The sequence below is a fragment of the Symphodus melops genome, assembly GCF_947650265.1.
Source record: "Symphodus melops genome assembly, chromosome: 20".
Classification (NCBI taxonomy): domain Eukaryota; kingdom Metazoa; phylum Chordata; class Actinopteri; order Labriformes; family Labridae; genus Symphodus; species Symphodus melops.
Window position 1 is genome coordinate 389,542 of NC_136710.1, and position 15,377 is coordinate 404,918.

Consider the following 15,377-nt stretch of genomic DNA (forward strand, 5'->3'; position numbering starts at 1 on the left):
GACAGGAGGAGACAGGAGGACACAAGAGACAGGAGACAAGAGACAGGAGGAGACAAGAGACAGGAGGAGACAGGAGGACACAAGAGACAGGAGGAGACAGGAGACAGGAGGAGACAAGAGACAGGAGGAGACAGGAGACAGGAGGACACAAGAGACAGGAGACAAGAGACAGGAGGAGACAAGAGACAGGAGGAGAAAGGAGGACACAAGAGACAGGAGGAGACAGGAGACAGGAGGAGACAGTAGGAGACAAGAGACAGGAGGAGACAAGAGACAGGAGACAGGAGGAGACAAGAGACAGGAGGAGACAGGAGACAGGAGGAGACAGGAGACAGGAGGAGACAAGAGACAGGAGGAGACAGGAGACAGGAGGAGACAGGAGACAGGAGGAGACAAGAGACAGGAGACAGGAGGAGACAAGAGACAGGAGGAGACAGGAGACAGGAGGAGACAAGAGACAAGAGGAGACAAGAGACAGGAGGAGACAGGAGACAGGAGGAGACAGTAGGAGACAAGAGACAGGAGACAGGAGGAGACAAGAGACAGGAGGAGACAGGAGACAGGAGGAGACAGGAGACAGGAGACAGGAGGAGACAGGAGACAGGAAGAGACAAGAGACAAGAGGAGACAAGAGACAGGAGGAGACAGGAGACAGGAGGAGACAGGAGACAGGAAGAGACAAGAGACAAGAGGAGACAAGAGACAGGAGGAGACAGGAGACAGGAGGAGACAAGAGACAGGAGACAGGAGGAGACAGGAGACAGGAAGAGACAAGAGGAGACAAGAGACAGGAGGAGACAGGAGACAGGAGGAGACAGTAGGAGACAAGAGACAGGAGGAGACAAGAGACAGGAGACAGGAGGAGACAAGAGACAGGAGGAGACAGGAGACAGGAGGAGACAGGAGACAGGAGGAGACAGGAGACAGGAGGAGACAAGAGACAGGAGACAGGAGGAGACAAGAGACAGGAGGAGACAGGAGACAGGAGGAGACAGGAGACAGGAGGAGACAGGAGACAGGAGGAAGTGTTTGAGGCTCACCTGCAGTCTGGACTTGGCCTCGGCCTCCTTCTCTGCCGTCTCCCTCAGAAAACACTCGATGTCCTCCATCTCCCTGTGAACACACACACACACACACACACACACACACACACACACACACAGGAGTGTTTGTCTTTAGTGTGTGTGTGGGGGGGGACAGATCTAACCACATGCTTCAACCAGGACTGAAGCCTCTGTACGCAGAGCGCCCGACCAAAACACTAAGACCTGTGGCCGCATGAAGCACGTTACGCTAGAACCAAAACAAATAGAGTTTAAAAGAAACCAAGAAGAACAATATCAACACACACACACACACACACACACACACACACACACACACACACACACACACACACAGTGACTTCACACACACACACACAGTGACTTCACACACACACACACAGTGACTTCACACACACACACACACACACACACACACACAGTGACTACACACACACACACACACACACCCTCAAGGCTGCTGAGTCTCACTGTCACCTTATATTAATCATCACTGCAAACCACAGCTTAGAGTGTGTGTGTGTGTGTGTGTGTGCTAGTGTGTGTGTGTTAGTGTGTGTGTGAAGTCACTGTGTGTGTGTGTGTGTGTGTGTGTTAGTTTGTGTTAGTGTGTGTTAGTGTGTGTGTTAGTGTGTGTGTTAGTGTGTGTGTGTGTGTGTGTGTTAGTGTGTGTTAGTGTGTGTGTTAGTGTGTGTGTTAGTGTGTGTGTTAGTGTGTGTGTGAGTGTGTGTGTTAGTGTGTGTGTGTGTGATGCAGACTGAACATGACGTGTCCTCTGTACACGATTCATGTCCTCTCTGTGTGAAGGTTCTGTAGCTGATGGTTGATGTGTGTGAAGGTTCTGTAGCTGATGATTGATGTGCGTGAAGGTTCTGTAGCTGATGATTGATGTGTGTGAAGGTTCTAAGCTGATGATTGATGTGTGTGAAGGTTCTGTAGCAGATGATTGATGTGTGTGAAGGTTCTAAGCTGATGATTGATGTGTGTGAAGGTTCTGTAGCTGATGATTGATGTGTGTGAAGGTTCTGTAGCTGATGATTGATGTGTGTGAAGGTTCTGTAGCTGATGATTGATGTGTGTGAAGGTTCTGTAGCTGATGATTGATGTGCAGGTTCTGTAGCTGATGATTGATGTGTGTGAAGGTTCTGTAGCAGATGATTGATGTGTGTGAAGGTTCTGTAGCTGATGGTTGATGTGTGTGAAGGTTCTGTAGCTGATGATTGATGTGCGTGAAGGTTCTGTAGCTGATGGTTGATGTGTGTGAAGGTTCTAAGCTGATGATTGATGTGTGTGAAGGTTCTGTAGCTGATGATTGATGTGTGTGAAGGTTCTAAGCTGATGATTGATGTGTGTGAAGGTTCTGTAGCAGATGATTGATGTGTGTGAAGGTTCTAAGCTGATGATTGATGTGTGTGAAGGTTCTGTAGCTGATGATTGATGTGTGTGAAGGTTCTGTAGCTGATGATTGATGTGTGTGAAGGTTCTGTAGCTGATGATTGATGTGTGTGAAGGTTCTGTAGCTGATGATTGATGTGTGTGAAGGTTCTGTAGCTGATGATTGATGTGAAGGTTCTGTAGCTGATGATTGATGTGTGTGTGAAGGTTCTGTAGCTGATGATTGGTGTGTGTGAAGGTTCTGTAGTTGATCATTGATGTGTGTGAAGGTTCTGTAGCAGATGATTGATGTGTGTGAAGGTTCTGTAGCAGATGATTGATGTGTGTGAAGGTTCTGTAGCAGATGATTGATGTGTGTGAAGGTTCTGTAGCAGATGATTGATGTGTGTGAAGGTTCTGTAGCTGATGATTGATGTGTGAAGGTTCTGTAGCTGATGATTGATGTGTGTGAAGGTTCTAAGCTGATGATTGATGTGTGTGAAGGTTCTGTAGCTGATGATTGATGTGTGAAGGTTCTGTAGCTGATGATTGATGTGTGTGAAGGTTCTGTAGCAGATGATTGATGTGTGTGAAGGTTCTGTAGCAGATGATTGATGTGTGAAGGTTCTGTAGCAGATGATTGATGTGTGTGAAGGTTCTGTAGCTGATGATTGATGTGTGTGAAGGTTCTGTAGTTGATGATTGATGTGTGAAGGTTCTGTAGCAGATGATTGATGTGTGTGAAGGTTCTGTAGCAGATGATTGATGTGTGAAGGTTCTGTAGCAGATGATTGATGTGTGTGAAGGTTCTGTAGCAGATGATTGATGTGTGTGAAGGTTCTGTAGCAGATGATTGATGTGTGTGAAGGTTCTGTAGCAGATGATTGATGTGTGTGAAGGTTCTGTAGCAGATGATTGATGTGTGAAGGTTCTGTAGCAGATGATTGATGTGTGTGAAGGTTCTGTAGCTGATGATTGATGTGTGTGAAGGTTCTGTAGTTGATGATTGATGTGTGAAGGTTCTGTAGCTGATGATTGATGTGTGTGAAGGTTCTGTAGTTGATGATTGATGTGTGAAGGTTCTGTAGCAGATGATTGATGTGTGTGAAGGTTCTGTAGCAGATGATTGATGTGTGAAGGTTCTGTAGCAGATGATTGATGTGTGTGAAGGTTCTGTAGCTGATGATTGATGTGTGTGAAGGTTCTGTAGTTGATGATTGATGTGTGAAGGTTCTAAGCTGATGATTGATGTGTGTGAAGGTTCTAAGCTGATGATTGATGTGTGTGAAGGTTCTAAGCTGATGATTGATGTGTGAAGGTTCTGTAGCAGATGATTGATGTGTGTGAAGGTTCTGTAGTTGATGATTGATGTGTGAAGGTTCTGTAGCTGATGATTGATGTGTGAAGGTTCTGTAGTTGATGATTGATGTGTGAAGGTTCTACGCTGATGATTGATGTGTGTGAAGGTTCTGTAGTTGATGATTGATGTGTGTGAAGGTTCTAAGCTGATGATTGATGTGTGTGAAGGTTCTGTAGTTGATGATTGATGTGTGAAGGTTCTAAGCTGATGATTGATGTGTGAAGGTTCTGTAGCTGATGGTTGATGTGTGAAGGTTCTGTAGCTGATGATTGATGTGTGAAGGTTCTGTAGCTGATGATTGATGTGTGTGAAGGTTCTGTAGCTGATGATTGATTTGTGTGAAGGTTCTGTAGCTGATGATTGATGTGTGAAGGTTCTGTAGTTGATGATTGATGTGTGTGAAGGTTCTGTAGCTGATGATTGATTTGTGTGAAGGTTCTGTAGCTGATGATTGATGTGTGAAGGTTCTGTAGTTGATGATTGATGTGTGAAGGTTCTACGCTGATGATTGATGTGTGAAGGTTCTGTAGTTGATGATTGATGTGTGAAGGTTCTAAGCTGATGATTGATGTGTGTGAAGGTTCTGTAGCAGATGATTGATGTGTGAAGGTTCTAAGCTGATGATTGACGTGTGTGAAGGTTCTGTAGCAGATGATTGATGTGTGAAGGTTCTGTAGCTGATGATTGATGTGTGTGAAGGTTCTGTAGCTGATGATTGATGTGTGTGAAGGTTCTGTAGCTGATGATTGATGTGTGTGAAGGTTCTGTAGCTGATGATTGATGTGTGTGAAGGTTCTGTAGCTGATGATTGATGTGTGTGAAGGTTCTGTAGCTGATGATTGATGTGTGTGAAGGTTCTGTAGCTGATGATTGATGTGTGTGAAGGTTCTGTAGCTGATGATTGATGTGTGTGAAGGTTCTGTAGCTCAGGTGAATGTTGATGTCAGGTGACCTGAGGTCCGTCCATCTTAAAGAGACGGGATAAAGAGTGACATCACACGGCAAACTGCAATAACAAATACCAAAACATGGTTCCCTTGTGATGCCTTTAGTAACTACAACTCCCATCATGCTTTAGGGGATGACGTCTATTTAGTGCACTAGGTAGGATGGAGGGTCAATATGAATATTAATACTTGTTTGGTTACCATGACAACAGAATCAGTCCAGTGTGGAGAGGCTCCTGCACATGAAGCAACATTAGGACAGCAGCACACGGTGGACTCGTTTTAGGGGTCAGGGACTAAAAGCTTTGAGGGCCCCTGCACCCGGGTACCAGCGCCCCACTAGACTTAATGTATAAGCAACAAAGCAACCAAACACCATGTTCATAAACCTGAGGAGACACTGACTGTTGTCGTTCATTCAGCTCTCTCTCTTTTCCTTCCACTTCCATCTTTAATCGCTCCATCATCGCCATGGCAGCAGAGACCTGTCCGTCAAAAAAACAGAACACGCCCACATTAAATGTGTTTGAATCTCAGCTGTCACTGTTACTGCAGAGCTCGACCCACCTGTCCGGCCAGGTAAACCGCCTTGTCTTCAACTTCCTGTTTCTCACACTTAAGCCGCTCCCCCTCCTGCTTCTCTCGCTCAAGCTCCGCCTCCCTCCTCTGTAGCTCCACCTTCAGTCCACCCATGCGGCGGTTCACCCTCTCCTCCACCTCTGCAAATGTCCGAGCGATCTTATGATCCAGACCAAGTCCCAGCCTCTCCTCCAGCCCGATCCCCATCGACAAGTCCAGGCCCAGCTTGAGCCCCACCAGGTCCAGGTCCTTCCCAGGAAGCAGCCTCACAGAACCGGGGAGGGCCAGGGCGGTGGACGAGTCCTGGAGAGGTCCCGCAGAGGTGAGAGCAGGATCTCTACGAGGGCCAAACATTTCCCTGAGCAGCTGGATGGAGGCGGACGATGAGGCCAGATCCAGGCAGGCCAGCGGCAGGGGGAGGCTGTGGGCTCTCATGCCCAGGGAGGAGCTCTGTTTTTGGGATACAGCTTGTACAGGGAGAGGGAGCAGGGCACCGGGTCTGGAGCTTCTAACCCGAGCCTGAAACGTAAGAGGATGAAACACAGGAAACACAAAGAGGACAAACAAAGGGCCACGTAAACAAACATGAACCTTCTGGGTGTCCAAACTAAAACAGCTATTTCACTGCATCCGTTTCACGAGACAGAATGACTCCAACAAAAACATCCAAGTCCTGCACGCTCTCAATGCACCATCAATGACGCGCCTGTGAAGGACTTACCTGCGACAGCACCAGCAGGGTCTCGTAGGTGTGTCGGCTGACCAGGTGAGCTCTGAGCTCCGGGACAGACGAGAAACGAAACTCGTCCCCACAGCGAGGACAAAAGTAGGGCAGCTCAGAGGAGGAGGAGGAGGACATGCTTCAGCTGCAGACCTGCAAGATAAAACAGGAACACAAGGCTGCAGCGGAGGGACTGAGTGGTAGTAAAATGTGCTTTCATGTATTCCTTCTGTGCACACACACACACACACACACACACACACAGATAAAACTGGGTCAGTGCACGTGTGTGTATGTGTGTGCGTTACATAATTGATTTCTTGGAAATAAAGAATTAATGAGACTGATATCTGTGGAGTAAAAGCAGCGGTGGTCGTGGTCCTGTGTTTGTGACTTCCTGGTCAGAGCCAATCATGTTGATGTGTGTCTAACACACACGCCTGTAGCATCTGACGTTAGTAGGGCACGTGTGTGTGTGTGTGTGTGTGTGTGTTTCTGTGAGGCTAATTGGTAAGTGAAGCGTGCATCTTCCCCTCGACTGACCATGCATGCATGCGTGTGTGTGTGTGTGTGTGTGTGTGTGTGTGTGTGTGTGTGTGTGTGGAATATGGACACACACTTGCTGATGCTGCACTGGGCGTGTGCAGCCTGTGTGTGTGTGTGTGTGTGTGTGTGTGTGTGTGTGTCCTCAGGTCAACCCCATGTAGAGGAATTTAAAGTCTGGATGGATGAGCAGGAAGAAAGAAATGTCTGGTTGTCGATTTAAATCCTCAGTGATTCTTTTCAAACATTCATATTTATTAAATAGATAGATCTATCTATCGATCTAATAAATAGATCGATAGATAGATCTATTTATCTATTTATTTGTTCTATTTTTGAACAAGAATCTTCTGCAGACAACAAACATTTGTTTTAGTTTACAGCATCAACACAATCAAACAACATCGTTGGTTGGATTATAAAAAGATGTTTCCTCTACGCCCATCATCAGGTCAACAAATGTCTTCCTGCAGTGTTCCCAGTGTTCCCAGCGTTCCCAGTGTTCCCAGTGTTCCCAGCTGCCTTTAAATAGGAGTAAATACACTCCAAACCTCACTGTATAATCTGTCACATCCAGCAAAATGCTTACAATCACTTATTTGGTATATCAGCAGTCAGTTAGCTTAGCTTAGCACAACATGGAAAAGTAGACAAATCTGTCTCAAAGATCACTTTCATACTTGTTTTTCTGTCAGAGCTTTAAAGACAAGATCCAGTTTAATATTTGACATGAATGATGTTGTTTTGTTGACCTTATTAGAAACATCAACATCCAGCTCAGTGAGTCAGACTGTCAAACATTGATTTAAATATCATTTAAAAGCAGAAAATGACGCTGTAATAATAATAATAATAATAATAATAATAATAATAATAATAATAATAATAATAATAATAATAATCTGTCTCTGGATTCAAATATAATTTATTAAAATAATAAAACTTTATGAACCTCTCTGTCTGTTTCATTTCCACTCTTACCTGAACACATGAATCACCTCTTCAGTTACTCAGCCTTCAGTTTAAATCCGTTGCCATGGTTTCCCGTTTTTTCCCGCTCATGGAATTTATTCCGTCCTCGCGCGATGGATCATCACTCCTCTTGATCCGGTACCGGAGCGGTCCCACGCGGAGGCGTTCACGTGTGTGTGTAAATGGCATGTACGTGTTCCAACCGACGCCCCGCGCGCCCCCCTCCTATCGCGTCGCGTGCTGCTGCTGCTGACGTAACAGCCGCGTGACGTTCCAGTCCTGTCCTGATGTGGGGTTGATGTTGGAGCAGAAGGGGGCGGGGCCGAAGATGAATCTACCTTTAATTAATTTAATTCAGTTTCATAAAAGTGTGAATACGTCATACTTTGATGTTTTATTAGTGCAATATAATAAATAAATACAACAAAATAAAAGCATTTTAATAACATGTAATTCCTTTCAAAATAAAATTATTAATGTTTATTAATTTTTTTTCTCATCTTTCAGTCATAGACACAAGAAGGAAAAACAAATATTTATTTTATTCTTAGTAATACATTAAATGAATAGCTGATGCTCTTTGTTTAAAGCAAGACCAGATACAACACGAGGATCTTCTTTAGCTTCATGTTAAATTACATTTGACCACATCCAACTAAACTACGAAACATCAAGAGTTTCAAAGAGTGAGGTCCTTTACCTGCTTCATGTAAAGCGTCTCCATGCTATGCAAATAACAAATGGACTGATTGAGAGACTGAATAAAGTTTTAAAAAGGAAATATTATAAAAGTCATTTTTATTCAGTTCTGACCTATTGAATTAAAAGTTTAATAATGTCATTTGACCGACAGGAGCTCACGATGAGTTTCTGCATGTTTTACAGTTATTCATTTGATTTCAGGGACACGTGTGTCACGTAAACTCAAGCTGGGGGAGCAGGATTAAACACAAGCACAACAATAACTGAAATAAACAAAACAACACAAACATGTTTGTAGGTTATAATTTACATTTGGTCTGTAAGAATCATGAAACACGGGGCATGATGGGAAACCGTCCGTTGTGCCAATGGGTGTATACACATGAGGTCTTGATGTTGAGAGGGGACACATCATCAGTAGTGTCCCTTTGAGTCACAGGAGGACAGCTACAGGGGGATCAAACCTCAGCTTGTGTCCTATGGGACTATGCACAGCAGGGGGCACCCTCTTCCCTGAGTCAGGTTTACAGCTGACTGCATACCTTGATCCCCTCCCCCTGGAGGAGTGGGGACTGGGTGAGGGGAGGAAGAGGATCCAGGATCTAGGGAGAGGGGGTCAGGGGTCATGAGGTGGGCACCGTCCTTGTGCTTGATGAGGGCTGATGTAGAAGTTCTGGACGGTACATTAGAGCCCATGTTGTTTCACAGCAAAGGACACCTGAGCTGTTTACCTGGTCCTGTGTAAATACTGATGGATGTCCTCACAGAGCTTTGTATTGGTGCAGTCGTAGTACTCACTGGGGACCACAGGAGGGCAGTAACTTTCTGTTCAGCAGACGATCAGTGGATTCATATGAGGAAATATTCAGTATCTTCAAACAGCCTCAAAACAGAACATTAGAACTGTGTGAATAACAGCCTGATTTTCTGTACCATAGAGCTCTATGGTTGTTAGAATAATGGGAATACTATAGCTTGGTATTTTCTTCCTGTTTGGTGTAGAATCCTCTGGTAGTTTTATCAGGAACAGGTTTTGATAGAGCTTCAAACAGGAAGTCAGACTTTCTTAAGGAATCAGACGTTTTTCTGATTGTGATTAAAATATCACACAGAAGCCGTTTGATGTCGAAATAAATGTGTGTCCTTTGCTGTGCAAACAGAACTGGCTGAGTCTTTCAGCTGCTGTTACCATAGCAACACGACCTTGACAGTTCATGAAACTGAACAGAATGTAACGAGGCCACCCGTTGCCTAGTAACAGCCGCCTGTTGATGAGTGGTACATAAAGTACGCAGAAATTTACTGCAATGATTGCCAGAGTGAGGATGAAGACGAACGTGTGCTGAGAAATCAAGTCAGTGAGTCAGACTCCATAGAGCTCTATGTTAAAATGTCCAACTTTACAGCTGCAGTTCCTCCAGTGTCCACTAGAGTCTGTCTCCTGCAGTGAGTCAGTCTCCATAGAGCTCTATGTTAAAATGTCCAACAGCTGCAGTTCCTCCAGTGTCCACTAGAGTCTGTCTCCTGCAGTGAGTCAGTCTCCATAGAGCTCTATGTTAAAATGTCCAACTTTACAGCTGCAGTTCCTCCAGTGTCCACTAGAGTCTGTCTCCTGCAGTGAGTCAGTCTCCATAGAGCTCTATGTTAAAATGTCCAACAGCTGCAGTTCCTCCAGTGTCCACTAGAGTCTGTCTCCTGCAGTGAGTCAGTCTCCATAGAGCTCTATGTTAAAATGTCCAACTTTACAGCTGCAGTTCCTCCAGTGTCCACTAGAGTCTGTCTCCTGCAGTGAGTCAGTCTCCATAGAGCTCTATGTTAAAATGTCCAACTTTACAGCTGCAGTTCCTCCAGTGTCCACTAGAGTCTGTCTCCTGCAGTGAGTCAGTCTCCATAGAGCTCTATGTTAAAATGTCCAACTTTACAGCTGCAGTTCCTCCAGTGTCCACTAGAGTCTGTCTCCTGCAGTGAGTCAGTCTCCATAGAGCTCTATGTTAAAATGTCCAACTTTACAGCTGCAGTTCCTCCAGTGTCCACTAGAGTCTGTCTCCTGCAGTGAGTCAGTCTCCATAGAGCTCTATGTTAAAATGTCCAACTTTACAGCTGCAGTTCCTCCAGTGTCCACTAGAGTCTGTCTCCTGCAGTGAGTCAGTCTCCATAGAGCTGTTCACATTATTTTCAGGCTTACAGTGATGTGGAATTAGGGCATGTGTCCTGTTTGAGTGACAGGTGATAGCTTCTAGCGGTCCGCTAGGTGGATTTGGTTTTAGTGCTCGACAGTGAAACAAGAGTGAGTGTGTCTGATGGGGCCCTTTAAGGGAGGCTTCCTTCTTCCTACTGTGCAACCCCCCCCCCCCCCCCCCCCCCTTGACAAGCAGGGACTCTGCAGTGTTCAGCTGAAGCAGGGGCAGAGCTGATAAACTGTTTAACTTCACAGCAGTGATGTAAACGTAACATGTGACTCGCTGTGGACGTTGACGTTTGTTAGTTAAAGACAAAGATGGCTGAGACAAGACTGAGCTGGCTGTTTTAAAGACTGTCTGACTTGTTGTGTACACAATGATGACAGCTAAGAGGAGGACAAATGTGACAATAACCACGTGATGAAGATCAAAGATGATGATGATGATGATGTTTACATAGAGGAAGGTCAGTCTGTGGATGATGAAGCAGAGGAAACAGTCTGGACTCTGGTTGCTTGTTTGTTTTTGTTTGTTTGTTTATTGACAGCAGCCTCATGCACATCGAGGAACATCAACCTGCACAGACACTGAGCTGCTGTTTAAACTGCGTATCCCACAATGCATCAGTGCAGCTCTCCCTGTGCTCTTTAACCACGATGAAACATCAGAATTAAAAATATAAAGATCGTCAGTTTATAGAAAAGTGACATCATTGCACATCCATGTTCTTACAAATCTACACTCTGATGAAACAGCGCCACATAGAGGTAGACAAATAGAAAAATAGAGATATTTTACAAACATCGAGCTCCTCGGAGGTCAAATATAAAGCAGTTTGACATAAAAATATCTGAGTGAAAACAGAGTCACAACATTCTGACGTCCACATTCACAGTTTGTCCTCATGCAGAGAAATCAAAGATCAGTAATTTACATGAAAGCGTCCTTCAGTTTGACAGACTGCTCCTTTAAACAGTCCTGCAGTCACACCTGCGCCGACAGGTGAGGAGGGGCACGCGCTGCTCCAACATCACACCTGAACGCTCCTCAACACTTCTCCCACACAGTCCTCCAGGTGAGCTGAGACACACGCATGCGCCGTGAGAGCAGCCACGATGCGACTTCAAAGTCCTCTGAACACCTTTAAACACCTGCTCAGCTTCCAGCCTGCAGCTAAAATCGCCTTCAGTGTGACGTCACATGGAAACGTCTCTCTGACGCTTCCTGGCAGACGGTTCAAATCCTGAAGCTTTAACTTGATTCAACAGCAGCCTCAACGGCCGTTTCACGCCGTTCACACTCCGGGCGCGTTCAGGGCCAGGGAGTAAGCGGCCATCATCTGCGCGCGCAGTTGCTGCTTGACGTGCACGCGCCCATGCCTCTTCCTCTCGTCGCTGCGCGCAAAGCGCTTGCCGCACACATCGCAGGAGAAAGGCTTTTCGCCCGTGTGCGTGCGCGTGTGCGTGGTCAGGTGGTCGCTGCGGCTGAAGCTGCGCGCGCAGATGGTGCACTGGAAGGGTTTCTGTCCCGTGTGGATGCGCACGTGCCTGTTCAGTTCATCCGAGCGCGAGAAGCGGCGCTCGCACCCCTGCACAGAGCAGGGGAATGGTTTCACTTTCAGCCCGTTCTTGGCGGAAGCTCTCCTGCCCCCACGTGACAGTTTGGGGGCTCCGGTCGCGTGCACGTTGCCGATGTTGACTATCGGGAACGCGCCCTGCAGGAGGGAGGAGAGGAGATGAGCGTCCAGGGTGGAGGGGAGGGGTGAGGGGGAGAAGTGCAGGTTGCCCCCGCTCTGCACGAGCTCCGTCTTCACTGCCGGTCTGCTGATGACGTAGCTGGTGGAATCTCCCCCGGTCACCGGAGCAGCAGCCAAGCTCTTCAGCCAGTCCTCCAGCCCCAGCGGCTCTTGCTTCACCTCACAGCCGGCCTTCAGCTCGCCCTGGCCGGCCTCGAGACTCAGCAGAGAGTCGATGAAATCAGAAACATCCACCTGTTGCTCCAGAGCTGACAGCGGGAGGAGAGAGTCCGCGCAGCCTGAGTACAGCGCGTCACTGCCGCTCACTGCCGCGTGTCCGCAGCTGCTGCTGCTGCAGCTGGAGCTCACAAACTCACTCTTCACCACCACTGGGTGAGAGGCCGGGAGCAGCTGCGGCTCTGCGGCCGCGGCAGGGACGCTCAGCTCGGAGTCTGGAGTGACACAGGGAGCGAAGAGCTGAGCGGAGGCGGAGGCTGCGGCTGCAGGGCTGGGCGCCGCAGAGGATGAGCTGGCCTCGCGGACAGAGCCGCTGTCGCCCTGTTGCTCCATCTCGGTGCAGATCCCGACGATCTCTGTGATCATGTTGAGGATCGCGTCCGCAGTGCTGCTCAGTCCCGCTGCTGGTACCGGCTCCGGCTCGGTGAAGAAGCTGCCGGTGTAGCCGAGGGAGGGCGAGAGGGTGTCCGAAGAGCAGTCACTGAAGTCGGAGAAGAAATCCGAGTCCGAAGCGTCAGCTCCCGGAGAGAAGACTGAGGAGAGAGAGGAGGAGGAGGTGTTAGTGTCGTTGCATAATCAGAGCTGAGCTGCCTACACACAGCTGATCAATATGAAGCTGCAGCTGCAACAACATGCGTTCACGATCAACCCGTTTACACTGACACTCCTCCTGCTGCTGCACAGCCTGATCACATTACAAACTAATCATGTTATCGATCTGTTATTGGCTCACACACACCTTGACTGAAAGGTGATCCCACGTCAGAGTCCGCTCCGTCGCTGGGGCTCGAGCCCACACTGTCCACCCAGGCGCTGCACGCGTCCTCAAACTCCGACATGAAGCTGTCCTCGCGCTCCAGAAGCATCACGTTACTGATGGTTGTTCTGATGAGATGTTCAAAGGTGCCGTTATTAATCCGCACGCGGAGCTGTCGGTGAGTTCCGTTAGTCCGCTCAGTGATGCTGAAGATGCTGGACTCCCTCTGCTCGCTGCCTCTTTTATACTCTCCGTCTCCTAGGTAACTCCCGAACCGGCCTTATTGGTCGGAACCAGCGCGAGGGATTCCCCCCGCCGCGCGCTTCGTAGCTGCCCAAATATGGGCTGCATCCGGCAGTGACGGCGGGTATCCCCATACCATAAAAGGACAGGCGGCAGAGCTACGTAGAGCCGAGAGGAGAGAGGGGTTTCCTTCACTGCGGCAACAGACAGAGGGGGGTTATACAAGCAGCGGGAGGGATGCAGCAGCCTCAAACAGCACGGCCGTGTTTACATGGAGCACATGAAATGAGTCAATGCATCAACATGCAGCTCTTCTCTCCCTGTCAGCCATGTTTGCTCAGCCTGTGTCGCACTCACACCGCTCCGCAGTGCTGCAGAGACAGAGACACATTACTGCCCCACATGTGACATTCCTGCACACCACCCCTCAGCCTCATATGTGATGCTGTCTCCATGGAAACGGGAGGAGATTCAGGGCAGGCGTTATGTAAAGCGGAGTCAGAAATAGAAGCAAAGACTTCACTTTTATTTTTGATTTGAACCTTTTTCATGTGGACCGAGCTGCACCTGGAACCTTCTCGTTACGTTATCATCACATGTCGTCTCCATCAGCTGCTGACTAGTGAATATAAGGCTGACACACATCATGTCCCCAGGTTCATCAGGTGTCAGCTCTGCTCCATGTCCACAGCCTGAGACCTCAGAGCAGCACATGATTCTTCTTCTGTGTGTATAAAGTCTGCAGCTCATTGTCATGGTGACTTCTTCAGCTGGCGTCTGACTGGACGGGACGATTCGTCCTTAAAGGAGAAATCTTCGCTGCTCGCAGAGAGACAGATCAGGAACACGTCGAAAGACTTCAAAAGCACAAACACAAAGGTCAAAGGTCAGGGACTGAATTAGCAGAGGGGACACCTAGAAGACATAGAGCTAACCCTAACCCTTTTAACATAGAGCTCTATGGAGACTGACTCACTGCAGGAGACAGACTCTAGTGGACACTGGAGGAACTGTAGCTGTAAAGTTGGACATTTTAACATAGAGCTCTATGGAGACTGACTCACTGCAGGAGACAGACTCTAGTGGACACTGGAGGAACTGCAGCTGTAAAGTTGGACATTTTAACATAGAGCTCTATGGAGACTGACTCACTGCAGGAGACAGACTCTAGTGGACACTGGAGGAACTGCAGCTGTAAAGTTGGACATTTTAACATAGAGCTCTATGGAGACTGACTCACTGCAGGAGACAGACTCTAGTGGACACTGGAGGAACTGCAGCTGTAAAGTTGGACATTTTAACATAGAGCTCTATGGAGACTGACTCACTGCAGGAGACAGACTCTAGTGGACACTGGAGGAACTGCAGGTTGGAGATCCAGGACTCTGACCTTGCAGGTTCATAAAGAGTTTTGTTTCCTCAGCTATTGAAGCTCTAAAGCTTCATGCTGACTGGTCTGATCTGTTTCTGTTTGTTTATGTGTTTTCTTCATGTGTCATGTGACCATATATTTATACCTGTGTACCAACTGTGCAAAGCTCTGACAACAAACGTCCCCCTGGTGGACAGTAAGAGTAGTGTTGTATGTGGTGGCAGATTGTGACATTACTAACCAACCCCCCCTGCTGATGTTCTGCTGCTCACATCATTTGTTCCCAAACTGACAGACAATCATGTGACCAATGAGGCGAGCCGGCTGTGACGGGGGCGAGGGCGAGGACTGAAACCCCTCGCACATGTACGCATGAAGGGACGATAAGGAGACGCACGGGTGAGATGGAACTCTGTCTGTGTGAGGGGGCGAGGTAAAAGTAGAAGAGGCTGTTGCCATGGCGCTGTGCCACCTTCTGCTCCCCCCACCTGTTAGAAACAACACACACACACACACACACACACACACACACACACTCACAGTGTAATGGAGACACATGAATGTTGTCAGTGTGTTGGCGTCATAAAGTCG

The 15,377-nt window shown here is 47.6% G+C and overlaps 2 protein-coding genes across 2 annotated transcripts in view; both read right to left on the minus strand.

Moving 5' to 3' along the window:
* Nucleotides 1-7,734, minus strand: part of LOC306841305 (F-box only protein 41-like) — a 14,071-nt gene extending 6,337 nt beyond the window's left edge. The window contains exons 1-5 of the mRNA XM_079371108.1: nucleotides 7,570-7,734; nucleotides 6,046-6,198; nucleotides 5,313-5,843; nucleotides 5,151-5,230; nucleotides 1,041-1,113 (exon numbers count right to left, since the gene is read on the minus strand). Coding sequence (XP_079227234.1) covers nucleotides 1,041-1,113; nucleotides 5,151-5,230; nucleotides 5,313-5,843; nucleotides 6,046-6,183 — 822 coding nt within the window. The 5' untranslated portion in view covers nucleotides 6,184-6,198; nucleotides 7,570-7,734. The remainder of the gene's footprint in view (nucleotides 1-1,040; nucleotides 1,114-5,150; nucleotides 5,231-5,312; nucleotides 5,844-6,045; nucleotides 6,199-7,569) is intronic.
* A 3,205-nt stretch (nucleotides 7,735-10,939) lies between these two features.
* On the minus strand, nucleotides 10,940-13,571 carry LOC306841310 (uncharacterized protein). Its single transcript, XM_079371116.1, has 2 exons — nucleotides 13,154-13,571; nucleotides 10,940-12,947 (listed from the first exon to the last, which is right to left on the minus strand). The coding sequence occupies exons 1-2, from the start codon at nucleotides 13,278-13,280 to the stop codon at nucleotides 11,737-11,739; spliced, it is 1,338 nt and encodes a 445-aa protein (XP_079227242.1). The 5' UTR covers nucleotides 13,281-13,571; the 3' UTR covers nucleotides 10,940-11,736.
* Nucleotides 13,572-15,377: the final 1,806 nt, after the last annotated feature.